This window comes from Ornithodoros turicata, chromosome 3 (assembly GCF_037126465.1).
Source record: "Ornithodoros turicata isolate Travis chromosome 3, ASM3712646v1, whole genome shotgun sequence".
Lineage (NCBI taxonomy): Eukaryota > Metazoa > Arthropoda > Arachnida > Ixodida > Argasidae > Ornithodoros > Ornithodoros turicata.
Window position 1 is genome coordinate 48,017,970 of NC_088203.1, and position 25,837 is coordinate 48,043,806.

The 25,837-nt window shown below is 46.9% G+C and overlaps 1 protein-coding gene across 3 annotated transcripts in view; it reads right to left on the bottom strand.

Annotated features, from left to right (window-relative positions):
* Nucleotides 1-4,455: 4,455 nt before the first annotated feature.
* Nucleotides 4,456-25,837, bottom strand: part of LOC135387018 (uncharacterized) — a 287,289-nt gene continuing 265,907 nt past the window's right edge. For all 3 annotated transcript variants that reach the window (XM_064616454.1, XM_064616453.1, XM_064616452.1), the window contains 2 exons: nt 12,099-12,297; nt 4,456-4,554 (listed from right to left, as the gene is read on the bottom strand). In XM_064616454.1, coding sequence (XP_064472524.1) covers nt 4,501-4,554; nt 12,099-12,297 — 253 coding nt within the window. In that variant the 3' untranslated portion in view covers nt 4,456-4,500. The remainder of the gene's footprint in view (nt 4,555-12,098; nt 12,298-25,837) is intronic.

A 25,837-nucleotide genomic window follows, 5' to 3' on the forward strand; every position in this document is an offset into this window, starting at 1 on the left:
TGGATCGATCGGTACTCAGCAGCTCGTAAAATGTCACCGACGGAGGTATCCTGTACTAAACTTCCTGATTAGCCTGAATCAGACCTGAATCCGGGCTCTATCCGGCTGATTCCGGCGGAATCAGGCACTCTTCAGACACTGTCGGGACATTGCAGCGTAGGTCCAGCCGAATTCCGGACGCGGCTTTCCTGAATCCGCCTGAATATCGTCCGAACCAATCAGGAAGGACTCTCCTGATACTTGGTCGCCAATCGGGGATCCTTTGGCAATCTGTGAAAATACGAGGGGTGTTCAAGTCAAACCGAGACTATTCATTTTTAGCAAAAGTAACGTAAATCCAACGTTTCAACGTAATCTCCAGCTGCACTAATGCACTTGTCCCAGCGTGTCACGAGTGCTTAGTGCTTGGATGGCAGCAGCGTAGAAATCGTTACCGGCGCGTAGCAGCCATGGTCGGACCGCATACTTGACCTCGTCGTCGCAGCTCAAGTGGCAGCCTCCAAGGAACGCCTTTGGTGGCCCGAAGAGATGGGAATCGCTAGGGGCGACGTCTGGACTGTAAGGGAGATGTGGCAGCAACTCCCTGCCAAGTTTCTGTGTGTGTGTCATGAGATGCGCGGTATGCGGGCGTGCATTATTCTGTAGGAGGAGGACTCCTTTTGTGATGAGGGCCGGCCGCTTTTGCTTCCGCGCCTTATGCATATCCCTGAGAATCTGGCAGTATATGCACTATTGACGTGCAGAAAATCAACATGAACAACGCCAGCCTTGTCCCAGAAAACCGTGGCTATGACCTTACCCGCAGACGGTTGTGCTTCGGCACTTCTTGGGAGCTGGCGAGTCCAGATGCTTCCACTGTTGTCCACATGCTTCGCACGTGATGAAAATCCGTCCGATCAAGGAACGGCTGTCCTTCAGTGTGGAAACGGTGCCTTAGCTGTTGGGAAATGTCCAGTCTTCTCTGCCGGTCAAACACGGAAGGCTGCCTCGGTACCCAACGGGCACTAACTTTCCGAAACTGGAGGTGTTCATGAATGATACGTTTCCACTGAAAGGTCCGTCATTCCAGCCAATTCGAGATATGTTATCTGTCGGTCCTTGAGGATCAGGCGCTCCACAAATTGGATGTTCTCTGGAACTCTGACACTGCGCTCTGAGCCGCCCCGGCCGGGATCGTTTTGCACTGATGTACGGCCATCTCAGAACCGTTTGCACCACTCAAACGCTTTGCTGCGGCTATGTGTATGGTGGCCATACTGAGCCTGAAGTCTTCTGTGAATTTCAGATGACTTTACGCCTTTATTCACGAGAAACTTCATGACAATTCGCTGTTCGATGTGCGCGCTCACCTCGTTCTCCGCCACCTTGTCCAGCACGTGTCTTCTCTTTTGCACAAACTTTGGACCACCACGTGATGAACGCGGGGGCCTGTCGCGTGTGAAAATGACTAAACAGAAGTAGCGCGAGCCATTTGTACACTCGGGAGACAGAATGTCCCGGTTTAACTTGAACGCCCCTCGTATTTCAAGTGTGACAATAGATGATTAGTGATAGACACAATTGTGTAACATGATTACCGAGATCCTCGATCACGTTGGCCTCGAAGTCTCGAATTGTTAAATTATATGTAGCATATCTACGACCGTTATCTACAGAATCCCGCAAAACATTTTTTCCGGATTATAGCAGCAGCAGAAACAGAAATATATTGAAGCAGTTGTCCGGTGAGCAAATACTCGGGATCCCTCAACACAATGCACCCAGGAACATTTTTTTCTGGAGCCAGGTGCTGTGTACATTATTTCCAGATCCCATGCATGGCCAGTCGAACCAGCAGTGAGATGAAGTGATGGCAGGATCAGGTGAAGTGACCTTGGCAGCGCGGGATTAAGTTAAGCGTATGTTATACTAAAATAATTTCACAGTTGTGTGCGATGTAAAACCACGAATTGGTATTAATAGTTATTGCCGAAATAACTTTCTAGGCAGGGAAAAGGTACACCAGTAAATGCCGGAAATGCACAGTATGATATGATTTATAACTAATGCGTAAAAAGGTTGACATAAAACAATAAAGCTTAATTATCCTTTTTTTGGAGGAGGCAACGTATATAACATGATAATACGGATGTGTTGCAAAAGTTTTCGTTGGGCTTCGAAACCACGAAACCACATGGACGTTGTTGTCCCCTTGGACAAAGGTGTACTGGTTTTGACTTTATAGGTCAGCGGGAAATCCGAGATCTCAATGGGAAGCATAGACTGAACCTTCCCCTTCTGCATCCCTGCTCCCTTCGGGCTGATAGGGAACATACTTATTCGTGGAATATATCGTCAACGTCAGTAGGTCATCTGACCCCTGTAGTCATTTGAAGTGCTACCCAGCAAACCAGATACATCCAGGAAATATCCGTAAGATATCTCGCCCGGGACGTTGGGATATCCAGTGGAGTTTGCCACAGATCCGTTTTACATCCATGCGATATCCCAGCGACTAGCATTTCTGCCATGTTTGTAGATCCACTGAAAGTCCCTGCGACGTCTGTCACGGATATTTGGATATATACGGGAGATTACGAATATCGAACATATTTTGCTTTTAACAATTTTGTGCATCAGATATTTAGTGTTTGTAGAATGCGTAGAGACCACTGCAACTGTGCACCAGCAAATATTTATTTGCTGTGTATACGCTGTGTATATTTATTTATTGTGTGTTTTAACCCATTTGATACTATTGGGAACAAAACATTACCTTAGCCTAACAGGATTCACCACAGTACAGCAACACCGTGGGACACGCCAGCATAAGTGCCGAACCCTGCCTGCCTCACTTGGGCCACTTGGGAAAACCCGCAGTAACGTCTATTTGCGAGCTGGATGGAACATATACTGAAATACAAATCGTTACACACACGTTCGTTAGGGGTAGCGTGGCGTACACCATTTGTAACGGTGACGAGGATGTATCTTCGCAATTCTTGTGTTTCTGCATCAACCCACAGTATACCCAACAACATTTCTGACATCCCTTCCTATCGACTACTGTGTTTTTAATTCAGGTTACCGTCTCTATAAGGACAAACAAATATTTCCTGGATCTCCCATAGACATCCATAGGATCTGCAGGCTGCTTGTCAGGGGACATTCAAACATCCAGAGCGCGATATCCTTCCAACATACCAGGGACATCTGTTGTTTACTGGAGTAAGCCCAAAACGCAATGAAATTGTGCGATATCCCATAGTTATCCTATGGATGTCGAGGTATTCAAGACGTTCGCGACCTTGTAAGGATGTCCCAGGGATATTAATGGTTTGCTGGGTAGGCCCAGACAGGATTCATTCGCCATCATCAGCATCAAGGCGTCCTTGTTTGAAAGAAAAGCTCTTTTTGTGTGTGTGCTCCACATAGAAAACTTCAACAGTGAAACGTGTACAGTAGGGGAGTTAAAGTACGCTGACAAGCAAGAAGAATATTTGACGAGTATTTCTGGTAAGTGGCCGCTTTCTTACTGCGTGGGTTTTGTGTCTTTCCTTCATCATTTCGTCTTTCTCTATTGCAGACGACAAGACCGCACTCCAGGATGAAGTGGACGCTTTAATACAAGAATGCAACAGGAATTTGCTTGCGCTTTCTCAGAAAGCGGTTTTGTTTGTGTTGTGTAGAGCATTCTGTGTCCCGTGCCATGTCGTCAATCAATAGGAACCAAGTCGATCGGTTCAGCGCTCTCTTCGATTACAAGAGACGCCCTCTCCTTCCAAAACACTAAGCTGACCTGCTATAAGTATTTGTGCCGTGATTCCGCTTAGGGACTTCTTTCTCTGTCCTTCATGTGTGTGCCTTATTTGGAGAAGTCACTCAGGCACACAGCATAGGACGGGAGGAATGGAAGGCGGCGTCCCTGGCTCTACCGAAATCTGTTGGGACAAACTTAAGTGAATTAAAAGGCAAAGGGAACCATGGAAATAATAAAATATTGGCTGAAATTAATAAATAATAAATTGTTGGCTGAATCTTACACTCTGTAGTCCATTCATGCATGTACTATGCAAAGGCACGACAAGGCCGCATGGTCAAGTAGCCCGATTTCAAGTTTCACACTAATCCTGCATGGTCTCTTACTGGTCTAGTCACATTTTTGTTGTTTTCAAATAGATCCACTGCAGTAAAGGTTCATAGCAAGCGGAGGCATGCACCACCCTCTCGGGGGTTTTGGCGTTCGCGATGACCCTGTTGTCTCTCCAGCTCGCACAATAGCAGAAAGCGGACACTCCACCCGGTACACATGGGTGTCTGCTACGTAGGTAATGAAGGTAACTAGGTAAACGAGTCATCCGTTCAGTTAGCTCTGAGTTAGTTCTGTTTTCAGAGACGTATGCGTACTTCGCTGTTGACTGCCATCTCAAGCTGTAACGGCGGTAAGACGTAGCAAGCGTACAAAGTCCCTCAAGGTAAAGAATAATGCAAGTTTATTGAACATAGGTGTTTGCGAAAAAGTTATGATGGGTCAGTGTTGCACCCCCCACCGACAGTGTTGCCCTGGCCGGTTACCTGAAACACAGAAACAGACAAAATATAACAAAACAAACAAATAATATAACAAAACTATAACGAAAGCGAATGAATAGTGTGTGAGCATCTTCATTAATATCCAGTTATAAATCACAATGGAAAATATCTACAGCGTGTCCAAGCTAAATGCAAAAACATTAAATTATATATATATCTATATATATATACATAAACGTGCAGCCAAAGAGCTCTTGCTAATTTTCTTTTCCCTTATACACTTGACTGGCTTTGCACTGGGCTTTCAGAGGTGTCTTAGGACACCCTGACAGGAGGCACCACGTGCCACGTGACCTTCTGACGCCATCCGCCCAAACGTTGCCTGCCTGCGTACTGCTGATGATGGCCCAACAAGGCCGAAACAGCTGTCCAGTACTGGCATGGCGACGTTTGACTTACAAACATATGCTACACGTGCAGCCAAAGAGGTCTTGCTCATTTTCTTTTCCCTTATATATATATATATATATATATATATATATATATGTCTGTAACTCAAACATCGCCATGCCAGTACTGGACAGCTGTTTCGGCCTTCTTGGACCTCATCAGCAGTACGCAGGCAGGCAACGTTTGAGTGGATGGCGTCAGAAGGTCACGTAACACGTGATTCCACCCGTCAGGGTGAGATAACTCACTCGCTGAGAGCCCAGTGCAAAGCCAGTGACGTATAATATTTTTTTCCTATTATATATATATATATATATATATATATATACTCATGGAACGATGCGACAGCACCAGAGGACACGTGTTTCCCCGTGTTTGCGGCTCGTCAGATCTAGGTAGCTGCGCATCGTTCGGAATTGGCAAACCAGGGGTCACCCAGCGAGCGATCTACACCTGGGAGGGTGACTGAGCACTCCTCAATGCCACAGTGAAAGCCAATGAATTATAATGCAGGGGAAAAAAGCCATTGAAGAAACAAGTAGATGACACTAGACGTGTTTGAAATTCAAAATTACATAGTAAGATGGCTTCTATGGCTAGATGCGGTGAAACAGATACTCATGGAACTATGCTACAGCACCAGAGGACACGTGTTTCGCCGTGTTTGCGGCTCGTCAGCTCTTGGTAGCTGCGCATCGTTCGGAATTGGAAAACCAGGGGTCACTCAGCGAGCGATCTACACCTGGGAGGGTGACTGAGCACTCCTCATTGCCACAGTGCAAGCCAGTGAATTATAATGCAGGAAAAAAAAAGCCATTAAAGAAACACGTAGATGACACGAGACGTGTTTGAAATTCAAAATTACATATTAAGATGGCTTCTATGGCTGCATGCAGAGAAACAGATACTCATGCAACGATGCGACAGGACCAGAGGACACGTGTTCCGCCGTGTTTGCGGGTCGACAGCTCTGGGTAGCTGCGCATCGTCCGGAATTGGCAAACCAGGTGCAGCTCAGCGAGTTATATACACCTGGGAGGGTGACTGAGCACTTAATATGTAATTTTGAATTTCAAACACGTCTAGTGTCATCTACTTGTTTCTTTAATGGCTTTTTTCCCTGCATTATAATTCACTGGCTTGCACTGTGGCACTGAGGAGTGCCCAGTCACCCTCCCAGGTGTATATCGCTCGCTGAGCTGCCCCTGGTTTGCCAATTCCGGACGATGGGCAGCTACCCAGAGCTGTCGACCCGCAAACACGCCGGAACACGTGTCCTCTGGTCCTGTCGCATCGTTGCATGAGTATCTGTTTCTGTGCATGCAGCCATAGAAGCCATGTTAATCTGTAATTTTTAATTTCAAATACGAGCTGACGAGCCGCAAACACGGCGAAACACGTGTCATATGGGTACGTAGCTTTTTGCCGTCCGATCAGGCGGCAGAGCTCCGACCATTACGTTTCAAATTACCAGCCCATAAACAGCCTTCATTATCAGCTGTGAGGTGGATCTACAGTGTGTTGTTTGTGTGCAACTACATTTTGCGATCCGTGGTTCTGAAATTCTGTGTCATGACATCTCCAACATCTTCGGCTGGCGCAAGCGTCAACAACTCGTCTGCTATCATATGATGGTATTCGAACCTGGATGCCTCCCAGCCTCGACGTGACATGACTAGCACGCTAACCACTGGTGACGCGATGCTGCGTGCCTCAAACCGAAGTGCGGCACAGCGCAGTCGTCGAAACCATTCAAAGATGACGAAGATGACACATCGCTCACATGCTTAATAGCGAATTCAGCTGGTCGTTTGAGTGCAGGCCATTGTTGTGCGCCAGTGTAGGGCGCGTGCAGGAAAACCGCACCAGTGCATCTTACGGCGATCCGCCCAGCCGATCATGCTAGACGGTGCTAGTGTCGGCCAAAAATACGAAACTGCGTTGAACCATCGTTGCGCCGCACTGGCAATACGGCAGCGGGATGACTTATGCAACTGATCTACAAGATGGAGCCGTAGCACAACCGCTTTATTAACCACTTTAAACGTAAAATACATGGCGGTACGGGAATCAACATTCCAAACCACATTCATAACCACTAACCACATTGATACGTCATCGTCCGCGTAGCGCGAAACAGTGTCCACAACTTATAATTCTCCACCTTCGGATGCTTCGCCCGTGACCACTCTCATCAAGAAAAAAATAAATAATAATCGAATGCCTCAGCATAAAACGAGGTGTAACAGCTGTCTGCTCGACGAACTTAACTCATCCAAAGCATCCATCATATGCAGAACGTCTGTGGTTCCATGACGGCCATGTTCAGCAAGTGTAAAGAGGAGGGTGAGAAGGAGCGGAAAGCGGAACTTGAAAGCTCGTCTTCCGGTCCACACGGCCGATATTCCCGATGTGGCCAAACCTGCAGAGATTCAGTGCTCGCGAGCGCACGGTGTACGCGAACGACCACCGGAACATGTTCCAAGTTATCCTGAAACGACCAGGTTCCAGATTATCTGCAGGGAAATGACCAGCTGAATTCGCTATTAGATTGCGGAATTGTAGCGCCGGGTGTGCTGCGAGCTACTGCACCAAATCGTAGTGCGCGTGTGATATCTAAATTAAACGCATTTCTTTTCCAATTGGAGCTTGTAACTGTTTAGATTAGAAAGGCCAGGGCACCTCTACTCCACCTCTAGGCCACTGAACGAGTATGTCTGGTCAACAGCCACTCAGTTGAAATTGAAGATACAGAGAAAGAAAGAATAGTGAAGTAGTTCGATAGTGCCTTCAGCGGTCTTAGATGCCGATCAATGAAGCACCTAATAGAATTCAAGAAAGACTCACTTCCCGTGGTGCACCTCGCTCGACGGATGCTACATTCGCTACGGAGACCTTTTGAGAATGAACTTAGGGGAATGATGAGAGCAGGAATCATACGTAAAGTGCAGGAGCCAACAGACTGGGTGGGCCCACTAGTCATAGCAAGAAACAAGGGCAAAAGAAGGGCGTGTTCAGACCGCAGGAAACTAAATGAGTGCATCATGCGACAGCATTACCAACTCCCTACCAGATAGGAGATTGAGTGAGAGCTGGGTAGAGCACAGTACTTCTCGACACTGGATGCCAACTCTGGATTCCACCAAATTCGACTGGAGCAAGAGTCAGCGATACTTTCCAACCAATTCCAAAGGTTACCATTTGGAATATGCTCTGCCCCTGAGGTGTTTCAACACCACGAGTGAAATGTTGCAAGGTCTTGAGAAAGTACAAGAGTATATTGATTCCATCATTGTGTGGCTTAGTAGCACCGAGTAGATGCTGGGTAGTTTCATTTTAAATCGAACAACGTGTGAGAGTCGTATTTTTAATTCGTCTAGAAAAAAAATATATGTTAGATAACAGCTCAAACGACGCAAATCGCGCCACGTGCCACGCTCGTGCGTGGAGTAGTTTCCGATTGGGAGAGGAGGAAAGTCTGAGGCTGCTTAAGCGCGCTTTCTTCTGGACCGACTTTGACGGGATCTAGCACCGCTGATTTTTTGCCTAGGAACTGGAGGTTTTTGTGATTGTAGGCTGCACCATAGACACTGTCGACAGCCACCCACAGAATTCTGAGGGCCACAGATTTTCTGTTAAAAAATGCCAAACTTGTCGTAAACGTTCAAAAAGGCCAAATTTTGTTAACAATTTGCTTCATGTCGGAACGTCTGAGGACATCGAGCTTAGTGCCATTCGATAGGACGTTGAAAGAACTTTCGTGCTGTATAAAGTTCATTTTTGTCAGTCCAGCTATTTCTGCGTTATTACATTGAGAATCGCACATGGTTGGCGAAAATTGCCAATGTTGCATCTCAATTTTCTCGAAAATGCCGTCTTCGATTGCCTTGATTATTTTTGAAAAGGTGGCGTCATGTCTCTACTTTAGACGCCAAGTGAGACAATCTTTTATTTTTACCCGAGAGACGCGCAGCGATTTATTTTTCTTTTTTTTTTGTCAGGCACAGTCCACGAGGCTGCGGCCTTGCGCGCCCCACCCTCCGAGCACGCGACCTTCAACCTCTTCTTTGCTACAGGTCTCCCGCTGACGGAGAGGTGAATGACCACACTGCGTGAGCTTGTTGTAGTGTCCCCAGAGCATCACTTTACGTTTACCCAATGGTCCCCCAGTTCCGTCAGCCTCATTCAAACCGTGGGAGAGTACATGAGTTGCCTGTGCGCCCTTGACGAGAAGCCCCAGTCCGCGAACATACCGACAAAGTAGTGAGAAGAAACGAAGCGCTTCGTAAAGATCTTTATCCAGTGTAACATCGTAGCTTTTGTTTCAGGTTGCCGCCAGTCCCCCCGGCAGTGTGAAATTCACTCAGTTACCATTGGATTATATCATCCGAAAGCTTTACAGGACCTTTCACGTGATATAAAGTGACTGGGTTCAAGCGCAGTTTTCGTCCGCCTAGTATCGCAAAACCACGAGTGGTACGCGAAAATTTTGCATATTCGATCTTAATTATTTCTAAAACGCCAGAATATTTTTCACAATTAATTTCACAGGGGCAGAATTATGCCTGTACTTTGCGCTGCTGGTAAGGTAGGTACCTTTTCTCTTTTTGATTGAGACGCTGGGCTACCTTTCCGTGGAGCGATTTTTCCACACAAAGGCGCTCCTCGTATGTTTACGAGCGCGCTTTGCTTCGTAGTCTTTGCTGTGTAATTTATTGCCCAGATGTCGCATTCTGTACTTATTTTGCACTTATGGTACGCATGTTTATTTTTTCCTTTGGATACGCAGTGCAATACTTTCGTGGGCGCCTTGAACTTACTATTACGCATTTTCATGGGAGTCGCACGACACGACGTGTGCGTATGCACGTGCGCATGTTCACTATTCTCCCGCACATGTGCTTGAGGCAATGCACATACGCACGCTATGAGGCTGTCGTGCGAGTTATTAGGAATGCAGAACTAAGGCCACAGGGGACAGAAATTTACAACACGTGAGAATACAAATTTGTGGCCGCCTGGTTGCAGCCGTGTCTTAACTTGGGCGCAATAAGTCATAGTTCCGAAGCTGTCCATGGTATACCTTTAATTAGTTTTATGCCCCGTAGCGTTATTTCGGAACCACGACGAGTACTATATACAAAGCCTGTAAGACCGCTGTGATGACAGTATGTTGCTGCTCTCAAGTATAACACGTTCGCCGAACACGAGCTGTGTCAGTGCCACCGTGGGAATCAAAATTTCCTACAGAACAAAGCACAACTAAAATCCCTCGTTTCCAGTAGCCGTAGGTACCTTAAACCCTCGGTGTGGTCTTCAGTAATCCTTTTGGCATCCATGCGCTTGAACCCAGTCATTTTATATCATGTGAAAGGTCATATCTAAACCTATCGGATGATGCTAATCCAATGGTTGCATCAACCACCTGCAGGGGCCTCGCAATGGGCACATTTAACGTTTTGCGAAACTTCCACAACGTTCTTTTACCAATGAAAAGGATGCGACTTTCACACTGCTTGGGGACTGGTGGCAACCTGAAACAAAAGCTACGATTTTACCACTAGATAAAGATCTTTACGAAGCGCATCGTTTCTTCTCACTACTTCGTCGGTATGTTCGAGGACTGGGGCTTCTCGTCAAGGGCGCACAGGCAACTCATGTACTCTCCCACGGTTTCAATAAGCCTGATGGAACTGGGAGACCATTGGGTAAACGTAAAGTGATGCTCTGGGGACACTACAACAAGCTCACGCAGTGTGGTCATTCATTTCTCCGTCAGCGGGAGACCTGTAGCAAAGAAGAGGTTGAAGGTCGCGTGCTCGTAGGTGGGGCGCGCAAGGCCGCAGCCTCGTGGACCCTGCCTGCCAAAAAAAAATCGCTGCGCGTCTCTCGGGTAAAAATAAAAGATTGTCTCACTTGGCGTCAAAAGTAGAGGCATGACGCCACCTTTTCAAAAATAATCAAGTAAATCGAAGAAGGCATTTCGGAGAAAATTGAGATGCAACATTGGCAATTTTCGCCTACCATGTTGCGATTCTCAAGCTAATAACACAGAAAGCACTGGACTGAGAAAAATGAACTTTACACAGCACGAAAGATCTTTCAACGTTCTATCGAATGGCAGTAAGTTCGATGTCCTCAGATGTTGCGTTATGAAGCAAATTGGTAACAAAGTTTGGCCTTTTTGAACGTCTACGCAGAGTTTGGCACTTTTTAACAGAAAATCTGTGGCCCTCAGAGTTCTGTGGGTCGCTGTCGACAGTGTCTATGGTGCAGGCTATAATCACAAAAAACCTCCAGGTCCTAGGCATAAAATCAGCGGTGCTAGATCCCGTCAAAGTCAGTCGAGAAGAAAGCGCGCTCAAGCAGCCTCAGACTTTCCTCCTCTTAATCGCGGAAACTACCCCACGCACGAGCGTCGCACGTGGTACGATTTGCTTCGTTTGAGCTGCCCTCTAACATATATCTTTTCTGGGCGAATTAAAAAATACGAATTTTATCCGTTGTTCGATTTAAAATGAAACTACCCTCTTGTGTGATGTAGTGGGCACGTGTTTCAAGGTTCAAGTTGCTCGGTCACTTTGTCAACGGACGTGCGCAGCCACTGTGACGACGCTCATGTCCAAGTCAGGGCTTTACTTGAATCAATCAGTCAAACGGAGTTTATTGTTGATCAAACAATATGCATACAGTGAATATGCAGATGGAGGTCCTATAGTTAAAAAATACAGTTTCAGGACCTCCTATTACTAACACAATTTGAACAGCAAGCATCATAGGAGGCGTACCAAATGAGAATTTTAAGAATGTACAGGCGCATTGCAGAAAATTTACTTGAAGGAACATTATGTTGCCCGCATAGTATTCATTGAATATGACTTGGTGGCAGGGTACAAGTTGCTTAGACACGCAGTCTTCCGCGAGGGAAGTTAAATGAGGGACGACGGGACGATGAGGGACGACGGGGTGCCGTGTGGTGAGCTTCCATCGCACGTTGAGGAACCTCTAATGAGCAAAAGCAATCCACAGACCAACCGCTGTTGCGCCGCCCATGATTTAGTTGTCTCGCGACGTAAACCCCCAATTACCATCATCATTGAATAGGGCGCACTAGCATAGGGATGGCGTAATCTTACCATGGTGAAGTTCTTCATCTTGAATTGCAGCGAAATTTTCAGCGTATAAGCGCCATTGGCTGCAATATTGTGGTGCCGTGGTTGTTCGCCTTCTATTCCTATGGAGACTCTGCCCGTTGCAACTAGCATTATGAGACGAAGGTTTGTGCCGGTCGTTCTATTGGAATAGATGGCGGACCCATGGTAGTGCACGACATACCTGAAACAGTGTTGTGTACATTAATGCCGCTCGTAATAAAGACGTCATTTGCTCCCTATTGCTCAAGCAGTAGCCACTTCGACGTAATTTATATATTTATCTCTTATTTCTACGCATTTTTTTCTTTTGCACAAGTTACACACGTGCATTGTGTCACGCTTGAACTGGGAGGGCCTACTTCCTGAAATGTGCATTTCATTCGCGGAACCACTTCCATTAAAATCAAAAGCACGCAAAGCTGGGACGTTACTCAGTGTCATTATACTCTGAAACACGATCATTTTCATATAAGATGACAGAAACGCAGGCAGGGCCGTGCAAGAGATTATAAAGAAATACGCGGGAGCAGCAAATATAAACGAGACTCTGGTTGTAGAGCGCGTTCTGTGAATTGACACGGTTACATCCCATTTCGCCTATTCCCACTTCGCCTAATCCGGATTATGGGATTAGAGAGGCAGGAGGGGTGACAGGCGTTAGGCGAAATGGGACTGCCGTGCAATCGCATTAGGCGAAACGGGACTGTCGGCAAGAGGGCGTTACTTACACGCCCCGCCTCGATGGTGACGTCTGCAAGAACTGAATTCGCTCGTCCGACTACAACCTTACGTCGTCCGAAACAAGGACCCTTTACATTTGCAAATGATGGTGTGTGCGATGGGGGCCGGACAATTCCTCACCGAACAATTGCTTACCAATCCAGAGCTGAGACCGCACATTTGCTGCAATTTGATGTTTCCCGGGTCCCACCAGTCAACCCTCCTCCCCCTCAAGCCACAACAAGGTATGTTCTCCTGTGAGAAACTACCACTCTATTATACTGTGCCACCACCCACCAAACACGACACCTATGGTAACTTACAAAAAAAAAAGAAAGAAATAGGCACATATAAAACTTGGTGAGCATTGGTCCGCCTTGAGCGTTCGCACAAATGTCCGGTGAGCAAATGTCCTGGATCCGTGCGCGATACCACTAATGCTGGATGCTGGACACGGAAATGGATCAGCTACTACTCACAGGTCTTCCGTGCGGCTCAGAGGATTTGACTTTGAATGGAAAAAGAAAAAAGGGGGAGGGCAGATTGTTGCTCAGTTGAAAGAAAAGAAGGGTACGCCGCAGTGTTGTACGTAACGCCGTTACAGTAATCGATACTCTATTTCGGTACCGGAGTGCAGATCGCGATATTTTGCATGATAAAATATATATGCTTGAATAAAACCAACAAGGTTTTAAAGTTTTGTGAAGATGCGAAAGTGACTTTTGGCAGCATGACAGGGGACCGCCTTCTTTCCTCACGTGACACGGATCAGTAGGCGAAGTGAGACTGTCTGCAGCATACATTAGGCCAAATGGGACCCCCTGCGGATCGAAGTCGGTGAACCTGCTAAGGAATTGCGAGATAATCCGCTAAAAAGCATTAGGCGAAATGGGAATAGGCGAAATGGGAAGACACGATTGACACACGCTGCCGCATGAGCACTAGGTGGATAGGTCAGCAGTCACGTCAGAAACCGGCCACTCTCGTTACATTTCTTCAGCAGTCCGTCATACGATATCTGAGAAAGAGGTACACCTATCGTTTGCGCAACGCATTATTATAAAGTGTCTTGCTCGTCAGGGTGTAAAACCGTCCGAAATTCGGCACGATTCGGGGTCAAACACTGTTGAGGCCGCATGTGTTTGCCTCGTAGAAGGAATATGTGGAAGGCCGTGACGAGGTTGGGAACGAAAGCCAGGACTCGGCTGTCAGCTGGCAAGGTGCTTCCAACTCTTTTTGGGACGAGCGTGGCATTCTGCACATTGATTTCTTGCAAGATCATCGCAGCATCAACGCTGCATGTTACTGCGAACTTTGAGTGAGGCAGGTCTCACATGCATGGCATCAACATGGTCGGCATTTTTTCATTCATTCAACATCACATCATGTCCTGCCTAGCCCACAGCCCATAACATCACATCACCATCACAGCCCATCACATCATAACCCATCATTCGACATCATCATCACAGCCCATCACATCATAACCCATCATTCAACATCAACGTCACAGCTCATCACATCACTGCCCATCATTCAACATCACAAGCCATCACATCATAGCCCATCATTCAACATCACAACCCATCACATCATAGCCCATCATTCAACATCACAGCCCATCACATCATTACCCATCATTCGACATCACAGGCCATCACATTGTTACTTATCATTTGACATCATAGCCCAGAACATCATTACTCATCATTCGACATCACAGCCCATCATATCATAGGTCAGAATTCAACTTAGGAACTCGTTCTGAGTTCAACTTCATTGTGTATGATGGACTTTGAATCTGAACTGCAGGGACCGGTTATGAGACTGAGGACCTTGTATACTGCGCATGCTTGCGCTTCGGCGATGACTTGACTTCGGGGCTTCGGTGACCGCGCGTCCCGGCTCCTGGGCACATGTCATCTTTTGGGTGGCGGCCGTTTACAGTGACATTCGTAAATTAAACAGGTGTTGTGTAGTTTGCGGTGTCACAATGGTGGGCAGGGCTTGGCGGGGCGCCCGCCCACTGTCCGGAGCGAGCCTTGGCTGGGCGGGGTGGCGATAGGGTTGTATTGAAAACGTGAATGCAAATACCAGGTGCGTAGGGTGAGGATTTGTGAGTGGCGTGGCAGCTGGTATGCCGCTGCTCTCCTAGTTTGCGGGTTGTTGCGCAACGCACCGATCGACTGCTGATATCGTTACACTAGAAAAGGCATGGCAGGTCTTGGCCTTGGCATCCAGTGGCTTTATGGTATCAACTTTCTTGGCGCTGCACTGCTTCTCATAGAGCAGGCATATTTCCATCTTCTGCTACGTATGTGCAAAGTGGCGGTTGTGTGGAGGGAGGCGGGAGGGGTGATGAAACTGCTCGTCGGTGCTCGGTACTTGGTTACGCTGCATCGCGAAATGACCGGGATGCCATGATGGGAAGGAGGCACGTACTAATAGAGGGTGCAGGGGAGTATCGTGACTTCGCCCCTGTTTTTTCTGCGTGGGTTCAGATATTGTTTTTTTTCTTTTCCCAGTCGAGAGGTTTCGATGTGCTGCTGTTTGAACTGGGGCTTTTAAACTGGGCTGTTTGAACTGGGGGTGCATTGCAAATATCTAGCAGTGAAACGGCGGATTTTCAGGCAAATGCATATTTTGTTTTCTCGCTCTCTTTCTCCCTCGATATAATGTCGTATCTCTATGATAGAAGCACGTTTGGTCATACTTCTGGGCCCATTAGTGAATTCTATAGTGCGTATAAATCGTTTCGTACGTTACGGCATATACGGAAAATACTCACACAGTGCGTATTTTGGAATATTTCCATCTGCTCCAACTGCCTTTGTGTGTGTGCGCGCGTATGTGTGTGGATGTGCGTGCGTATGTCTTGCTGTATTTCCAGATGCACTGGTGTGAGCAACATGGCGTCTGAGTCTGGTGGGCCGTACTCTGCCTTTTCCCGTTCTGTATACAGTTAGGAAAATTACCGCGTTCGAATTTCCATCTGCACTGCCGGCATGAGTTGCTCTGTTGGTAACGTGTTCACTTGCTGAGCTCATGATCGCCGGTTCAATCCTGGCCGAGAATGGTAGCAATGTGGGAGCGATAAACATTGCTTCCAGCACCGGTGGGTTAAAGATTTCATTGGCACGTCTAAAGAAAGTACCCCGGGTGGTCGAAAGTATCAGTAGCCCTACCCTGCTGTACATGCAGCATCTCTTTACACAAATAGGCTAACTTACAATGCGCGTAAATTTAAAATTATATTATTCAATGTGCGCTGTGGTACAGTGCAAAAAGCACACGATGTCTGTGGTGCATGCCTTCTTTGTTGTATACCTTCCCACCAAAAACGACGAAAAACAATACTTACATTAACAATTTTTGATGTGCATAATTAGCGCATGTTTTCGTGCATAGTTGCATGCATACTTCTGCAGAGTTTTCAGTGCATTTTTATGAGCGCTCCTTTATTGATTATCGATGGGTCGCTGTTCATGTATCACAACCTCCCAGCTGAATGTGGCATGTGGCAACACGGTGGCATCCTTTTGCAACAGGTAATGGGATTGGCCTTGTCTCGTGGATTTTCGCTGCGCTGTTTGCACTGGCGAACTACCTCAAGGACACACGTGCTGAAATAATCTTCTAAATGATTCAGTGCTTTCACACGTCAAGCGTCCTGGAACAACTGGTCGCACCAGTGCGCACGTGTCCATTTTTTACTTTCTACTTTAGACATAAGTCGTAATGATTATTTTCAGATGTCATAATAAGAACCTCTGAGCACCCGCACAGTCCGCAACGTCCGCCTTCAGAAAAAGAGGTGGTAGCCGATAGCACGCTTGCCTCCACTGGCACTTTCCCCCCTCCCCCCGGATAAAAATCCTGGGAACGCCCATGGGTTGCCGTGATTGCTGAAACGGCGGACACGTCTCTCCAGTCCGCTTCTCATCCACGCAGCACTCCACTGGGTTTTACATTCAACCGCTCACAGTCCGCTTCAACCGGCGCGAACCCTCTATGGCGGCATGTTTCGTGCATCGGCTAGTTCGGCGGTACGCGGGCCTGCTTTCCCTTTGAGCAATGATACCAAAGGGCTTTCTCGACTTGAAGCATTGCTGGTTTGGTTTGATATCGTTTATACGAAGTGGGCCGAACAACGTGAATATCATGTGAGTCATGCTCTATGCTAAACCTGGAATAAACGCGCGCACCCATGCGCAGTTCCTTTGGGATCGTCGTAGTGATCTGTTATCCTATTCCAGAATCGGAGCGTATCAACAACTCGACGGCGCTCGAAAGGTCAGGCCGGACAACGGTTTCGGCAGTTCGAAGTGTCTATGTACCGACACCATTTGCCACGAAGTGTATAAATGGCCAGGCGTTAGTGCACACTGTACGTGAGGCCGAATCGTTCTGCAGGTATTTTCTTTTATGTGAGTCATCTCTCTTGCAGTGACTTCATTTGACGTGCCGACCATACACTCTAAATCCGGCACCCGATATGTACCGCATGGAAGAAGACCCGCACCTCGGCCAAGCGGTACACATGAGGTACAGTCCTCAACCAGCAGGTACAGTTCGCGACCACTCCGAATTTCAAGCGGTACAAGGGCTCCGAGACCCATCCGTACCGTCTAGGTACCTTTTAAGCGCAGCCTATAGCAGCTGTACCTCATGTGTACCACGTGTTTCTGGCGCATGAGTACGAACGCCTTCTCACGATCTTCATGCGCTGCAAAAATATTTCGCGTGATTCCGAATACCAGTCAATCAATTCCCTTATGCAGCAGTGCCGTAATGGATCAGCACTATCATTCCATCAAAGGAGTGCAATAACTAGAACCCGTAACCGTAAGGGATAGCACGTTTGGGAAGAGTGCGTTTCTTGCAACCGCTGGCAAATCAGTTTCTTTTGAAACGTCGGGGAGCGAGGACGAGTCTGCTCGGTCTTTGAAGAAACTCGTTCGACGCTTTCAAGATTGGAGTCATTTAAGGTGCGTATTATATCTATGAAGTAATTATTCGTCCGCACGACGCATTTTCGTTCATCTTCGCTCTGATTCCCAGTGGTCCTGATCACCGGCAGGCTGGACACAACGACTGAGGGACGGAGACAACGAACTTTGCGCTTCATGCTCGAACGTTGATGCGTGAATTAGAGAAGCCTAGATTGCACTTTATACCTGGATTACACAAGCAAGTAGGCATGTTTTTCAGGCAAGCTATTTCGGTTGTTGGATTTTTTTTACATTGTATTTTCTCCTAGGTTACGTCCAAGCGATGTCGTAAATGGGTCAGTCAATCATCATCATGTGGTTGATGTTACGTTCTGCGGAAGAAACGGAAGTTGGGGACGAACAGCAATCCAAAGGTGTGGAAGAGATAAAGAAGCGTGACCACAGAGCAGCTACAATGGTGAAGGAGAGATGCAGTGGTCAGCGTTCATCCATGTACGTTGTGCCCCGTGTGTTCGGCGTTTGTGCATCATGACAATGCACGCTCGCGATGGACAAGCATCACCCCTGAAATGGATGTTGTTGTTTTTTTTTTCGAATAAAGGGATTTGTTTGTGATATTTATCGTACAACGTAGCTTCTTGGGGCTATTAATATATCGAGAAGAGAGGAACCACCCCAACGGGTAGGCCCAAATCGCTGCGCGATATCCGTTACATGTACCGCATGTGAGGGCGCGTGTACCTCTTAAATTTAAGAGGTACATTTCTTAAAAAATGTACCTCTTGGCCGAGCGGCACTTAGCCGTTACATTTGCATTACCTGGTTTAGAGTGTACCTGTAGTTCACCGACCATACGCTCTGAATACTGATTTGCTCAAAAACGGAACGTGCACATTTCTTGTACTAACTTCTCCTTACGCAAAGTCGTAGAAAAATGTTTTCAGTCAATGGGGAGGGAGAGGACATCATTCTTGACTCTTGTTGACCTATGATGTACTGTGTGTGAAGGTCATTTTGAAGAGTGTAGGTAGTACAAGACTCTGTTCCCACATTCTTGGCAGTGTTCACTAGTAACTATAATGACGTTGAGAGTATATTTGTTGCTTCATATATTTGTGTAATGGCAAAGTATTATTTTAGTTGTTCAGCACGGTGTTATTTACGTTTTGCGCTGCCGTTTCATATTTGTTTCTCTGGACAAGCAAGCGCGGGCTTCCCAATTTTGATAAGGGTCTTTCAGCTTTGACAGGGCATTTGTGGACAAGGAAACATTTGGACTCTGTGAATTTTGCTACCAAGTGCACCGTACAAGGCAGAGGACAGCATTAACCATTTCCACCAAGGTTATTAACTTTGTGATAAAGTACATACACCTTTTGTCACTGATTAATTTGGTGGCAAAGTTACTTGAGTGGCAGTTGTGAAATTTTAAGCACATGTTAAAGAAATTAGGGTATGGAAAGTGCAGCCTGGTTGAACATGTGAACTCCACAATACATTAATTGGGGGTTCACGTCGCAAGACAACTGTGTGCGGAGTATACACAGCACAGTTTCATGTTCCTTATTCTGGCAACGCTATGATTGTTAAGAAGTGGGAAATGTTGCTCTACCCTTGATAACACCTGTAGGGCCCATCAAACAGGATGCATGTACCCTGATCTGAAGATACTACGCCTAACTCAAAAGCAGTATGAGATCGCCCCGTACGTGTTTATTTGCGAAACGATTGTGAATGGAATATGGCCTGTGTGGTATACAGCAACGCGCACACTCAAGTAAACACGCAACTATATTTATAAGGGCTCTCGATCTACTTGCCGCGACGCGCTCTACGAGGTAAACAACACTACTACAAAACTACATCCAACACTATTTGTGCGGGGCAAGTCTAGTGACCGCTTTCATATAACCGACGAATGGTTGAACGTCATTCATTGCAGTCACGCTATGATGCTACAGAATATATGTATCTTGTGTAACAAGCCTGGCAATCGCACGATGTGCACACGGACAGATATACATGAGTATTTCTTTGAAGACCAGGGGTCGGATTCACAAAGAGCTCGTGCGAGGGAATATGTCGTATCTCCGTCGTACGGGAAAGTTACAACGAAGCGTAGATTCACGAAGGGCGCGCGTCGCAAAAGCTTCGCAGCTTACGGCAGAATCCTGTGAGAGCTCCCGACCAGTCTTACGAAGAAAGATGGCGGTGTTATTTGGCAGCGGTGGATTTGGAGATGACAAACAAAGACTCCGTAATACGCGCCAACGCATTACACTTTGCCACAGAACCTTCGAGACCATCCCCGAAGTGACATTGAGGCACTTTTTTGCTTGGTAACCTTCAACTAATGCTTCAACTTTGTGCTCCGTAAAATCGGGTTGCAGGGATTTTTCAAGCATCCCCTACACCCCGCTAAGACACCCCCAACACCCTTCCAAATTGTCTGCAAGAAAGGCAAAACATAAGAGCTGCAAAACTGGGTGCCACACACCGCTTACAAAACACCCTCCCCACCCCCTCCCCGAGACGAACATACTGGGAATATATTTGCTGTGTCATCGAACGAGTTTCGCCTGTGGTTGCGTGGCATCCATTAGGCCGCGTACCCACATGCGGAGAATCTGCGCGGAAACGCGAACGCGGCGCGGTAAACTCTTGCCGCTGTGCGGGAAAAGCCACCTCCGCTTTCCGCTTTTTGGCGATCACGCAGTGCACGATTTTTAGCGGCATCCGCACATGGTCGGCCAATCACGGAGTAAACGGAAGTTGCGTGCGTTCTTGTTTTCGTCCGGCCTCCCGCACGGGGAGCATTGACGGCGTCGTTGACCAGAAGGTATGTCGCAGTGATGCTCACGTCTTTCAGCCGGCGAATTTATGACGGAAATAAAATGTTATTGCTGCCTACATTATACGGCGTTGCATTAAAATGACTTTTCGGGTAGATATTGGAATAAAATTTGGGAGTGCAAGTAAGTAAAGTGTAAGATATTGACTGCCATAGTGTCAGAAAGTCGAAAGCTAAACATTGTTCACAAGAAAAGAATGGGCTACCACCACAGCGAATGAACCCAAAGGGTGCGTTTCTTGCGTCTGCGATGTTGATTTCGCAAAAGCTGAGATGTTAGACAGGAAACGTTCACCATGTCAGTAGCTCGACTTCGCTGTCGTTCGCAATCTTGTCAAGCTTTGGCGCTGGAGAGTAGCGGGCGGAGGCAGTATAGCTGGGACGGCATGCATACGCGTCCACTTGCGGCAGGCGGTTGCGCAAATCTCTACCGCATGTGGGTACGCGGCCTTATGGCTACCGAAAGACCGAGAGCACGTGCAGTATGGTGAGCTAGAAGGACTGGTGTGTTGAACGGCGGTTGCAAACGGGTCGCGCCGACGGGCCTGCGGACAGGTGGCTACGAAGGGCTCGGCTCGCTGTCGCGGCGCACGCCCTCGTGGTCACGTGGCCCCATGTACAAAGAGCACCGCGTAGAACCCGGGAGTACCTGCGATAGGCGAAATAGAAGCAGTATACGCTGCAAATTCGAGGAAAAGAAAGATGTGCGCGTGCTGGTGCATCACGCTGCGCAAACATCGTAAACTTGATAAACTGATAAACCTCGACATAGCTTTATCAGAATGTCACTGAAAAGACGTGTGATTTGTCGCTTTTGTGTCTGAATGGCAGAAGCGTAAAAAATAAAGTTGATGATTTCTGTGCGCTTTTGTCTACGATAAATCCTGATATAATTATGGGATGGGAATCATGGCTTCCCAGGCAGCGCAATGTACTGAAAGTCGAGTGCAATAGGGGTGGACGGGTAGGTGGAAGGCCTTGAACACACTCGTGAAACTAAAGAACATTGATAAGACAAATACCGTCCACCCCTATTGCACTCGACTTTCAGTACATTGTGCTGCTTGGGTTCATGTGAATCATTTCGAGATATGCTAACTAGCCTTGTTCAGAGATATGTGCCGGAACGGAAAATTAAGCACAAACGCAAATGCGATAAACCTTATTTTACGAAGAATATAAAAAGGATGATAAGGCGGAAATCCGCAGCCCTCTCCATGGTCAAAAAGGACGGCAGTGCTTTGAACTATGATCTGATAAAAACGTTATCTAAATCTATTCGTAACGCAATTCGCAAAGAAAAACGGTCGTATTTAACAAGACTTAAGCGAATTTGGTGGGCAATTTAAAGCTATTGTGGAAGTACATAAATAATAAAATCTATGAACAAGGCGCCCATGGGCATTCCTTCAATTAAAACGCTAAAGCTTGCACCTCAAGTAACTATTTTCAGTCTGTGTTTCGCTCCCCTGGTGTAGCTTCACACCCTGAGTACAACGTACACATTGCGGAGCCCATGCCACCTGTAACCCTGTCGAAAAACGGCATTTCATATTCACCTTACGTACGATCTGCGCATTCAAAATCCATACTGGGATGGGTGTCTTTGGAGTCTCGGAGAACGCAAGCTCGGTTGAAATTTCTCCGTGATATTTATTTCCATCTTTCTGGTATTCCTTCTCGTAACTACTTGTTCCCTTCTAATTTTATTTCTAGACGACTAGATCACGTACACAAGATTGAGCCTTACCGTTTTAGATCAACAATTTTACAAAACACTTTTTTTTTTTTTTGTTAGAATGATCCTTGATTGGAACAGCCTCCCCCGTGACTTAATTCATTCTGCCTCCAGGGACATTTTCTTGAAAATAGTGCACGAATTTCTGTTGCGATAAACGTTATTGTAGTCTTGTAACTTGAAATGATGTTCATTTGTATGCACTGTTATGTTCTCCTCTCCCCTACGTAGTGCCACTCACGTGGAATTGCAGGATACTTGAAATAAATAAATAAACTGCTGACAACGAAGCGAGCTTGAAACAAATGATTCCTCCAAGTATCCGTACCATTGAATAACGATCGAGATACCCCCCCCCCCTCCCCTTTACAGCCGCCAAATGTTTTGTGACACTCGCACCCTTTGTTTCCTACCGACCTCTAGAGGGGTTATTATTGCAACTGTAGCTTTGACGTGTGGCAGCAACTCTGCCTGCACCACTACTCTGAGACACGCAATGAAACTCATCCATACACCAACAACTTTAATTTTAAGATGAGGAATGGAGAGTTTCACTAGGCATTGGAAGCTGTCATGATGCCTTTGTATTCATAATGTTACGTTACAAACATCATGCAAAAAGCAGGAAACAGCGAAAGCAAACGAAAACGAAGTTTGCGCGAGAGCTCGCGGCTCGTGATGCCGCGATAGGCCATCCACCGACGCTGTTTGGTTTCTGAGTCTGCACGGTGCAAGGTTCTGCGATTGACGGGAAGGCACGTGACTCGAAGCAGAAGAGCTTCTCGGAGCCCCACAAAAATCGTTCCGCAAGGCGCGCAGCGAGCGTCAGCGCATCCATGTAAACAATCTTACGTCACCGGGTGCCATTTCCGCGACCAAGCGTTCCCATGCATTGGATAGGCCGGTAAGCACACCAGTCCTTCTAGCTCACCATACGTGCAGTAACAAAACATTTGGGGACGAACAACTTCGTCTTCTTCTAACGGGACGACTCTTATTGGTGCGATTTCAAATTTTCGTCATCGTTACCATAGCAAAAACATAGTCTCGCAACCTTTGGCTGTTCCTCTCCGAGGTGCACGTGACAGGAAGCGGAACAAATTCCTCTTCCTCGTCAAAGGGGGTACCCTCTCCACTACGATAGCTTTGTGAATCGCGCTTACGACGCCGTCGTACGCGCGTCGCAGGCTACGACGCCTTAGCGCATCTTAGCGTAGCTTACGATCGCGTTTGTGAATCCGACCCCAGTCCTCTGCAGGTATATGCTCAAACGACCACTTGCTCAATCGCTCCCATTCCTGCTCTTGCAATAAAAGCAGCAAACGGGTCGACGTGAATGGCAGCTGAACGGTTGAACCGCAAAGTTCTCGAGCACACAATCAGAATTTCGCGTCGAAAATGTTGTGGAGTTGAGTTCGCTGTTGCTGTTTCCATCGTTCAATAGTTCAGGGGATTACCTCGGACGAAACCCTTATCATAGTCGGCCGCCATAACTGAATTTTCTCGCAAACGAGAGAAACCGCCAGGGAAGTCGGAGAAAGCCTCACTTTTGATTGAATATGAGTTCATAAAATTCCAGAGTGCTTAGCGTCCCTTTCAACTGTGGGAGTTTCCCAATACGAAAGAAACGGGTGACCTCCAAACTGTTCCGATTTCTCCCCTAACAGTCCATTGTCCACGACGTGTCAAGGTCAGCGAAAGCGAAATGTGAAGGATTATTTTTCGCTCAGGAAACGCCCAGAATGCAATGCGTGGGCAAAGAGCAGTGGGGTTTTCTGAGCTCGACTATCAGAAGCACGATTCTCTATCTACGTAAATGGAGCATGTTTTCCCCATCAGAAAAATGGCTGCGCCCAAGCTTGTTTTGGTTTCTTTGAATATTAATTTTCTTAATAGGCAGACAAAACTAACAAAGGAAGGTGCGTTTTGGGGGCAGTTGGACGTGCTCATTCTGAACATCACAACCGTTCCAACACATCGGGATATCTGCGTAGCTGACCTTGAACGAGACTTACACAAACAAAGCTGAAACACCTCAAAACGTTTTACTGACAAGGTTTCCCGGAGGCCTTGCGCTTCATGAGGTGTGCAGTTGATGGTACGTACCAGGAGGTACCTGATGAAGCGCAGACCCATGGAGGAAAGAATAAAAGGAGGCGCCCCAACAGCTCTTCGACAGAAGAGAAAAGTATGGGGCAAGTGACGTGAGGGCAGGAGGTCAGCTGTAGCTTCTTTGGAGCCCCGCGAGGGTCACGTTACCCGAATAGCCTAATGAGGTCGCTTTGCACACGCCACTTTGGGGGCCACTTCGGCGGGCTACCACCACACCTCTCAAATATTCCGAAACTATGCGTTGGGGGATCCCATAGACATGTATGTAATTGAAACTGGACGGCGAACGGTGATGTCACTGGAGCGGCCCCCAATCCCGACATCATTTCTCAGAGCAATAGAGCACCTCTTTTTCCTTCCTCCATGCGCAGTCCCTACGCGAATGCTTGTAGAGAAGAGTACTGCACCTAATCCCTTTCGATACAGGGCAGACTCTCAAAGGCAGTCACTCGTACACACACACAAAAAAAAACATAAAATAAAACGTAGCATAATGTTCATGTTTTTTAGGACGATTTTTCTCTGCTTGTCAGTCGTTGGAGGCGTAGGCAGCGCTGTATTCGGCTTTGTAGCACCGTCCGGTGTCCTCTCATTTTCGGTTTCGGTTTCGCGGAACAGCATCGTGATGCCATCATCTTGTCTGACTCATTGGAGTGTCGGTCAGTGGTGCGTCGGTTTGTAGTTTGTCGCACTCCAGTAAAATATGTTTCAGATTTTCAGGTGCTGCGCCACATGATCCACAGGTGGGATAGACGTCCCCAAAATGTTCGTTTCTTCTGGTATTTCTTAGTAAGTATCCTGTCCGGGCTTGGAAGAGAAGAGAGCTTCCTCTACTTCCTGTATACTCCGGGTAAATTCCTGGTTTCGGTTTATGTTCACTGTAGCACTTGACAGTTTTTTTTTTTTTTTTTGCCAGTCGCCGATTTCAACTTTATTGGTTTCCTCTTAGGTTATTTCTATCCACTGTTTGCCAGTGGACATCGTGTTAGCCGTTCAGTTTCGTACCGATGTGCGGTACGGCTCCGATTAGGCCTGCGCTCGTCTTAAGACTTTTTTTCCGTGGTCTTCCATGTTTGGACTTATAGAAACGAGTATGGCAGAAAATTACAAAATTTTCTTTGAGGTTGCAAGTGATATTTTAACATATTTTTTATGCAAGGATATTACAATAAACTGACCAATTTTTGTTTTTAATACTCTTTCTGAGCATCAACGTCTTTCAACACAAATTTTCCCGTACTTTTTTTTCTATTCGACGACAACTAAAGGTTTTCAAAAATGCCTTCACAGAATCAATTGAAAGGGGGCAACAAACGTAATAAAATTTCAGCGAAAACCGATCAATGGT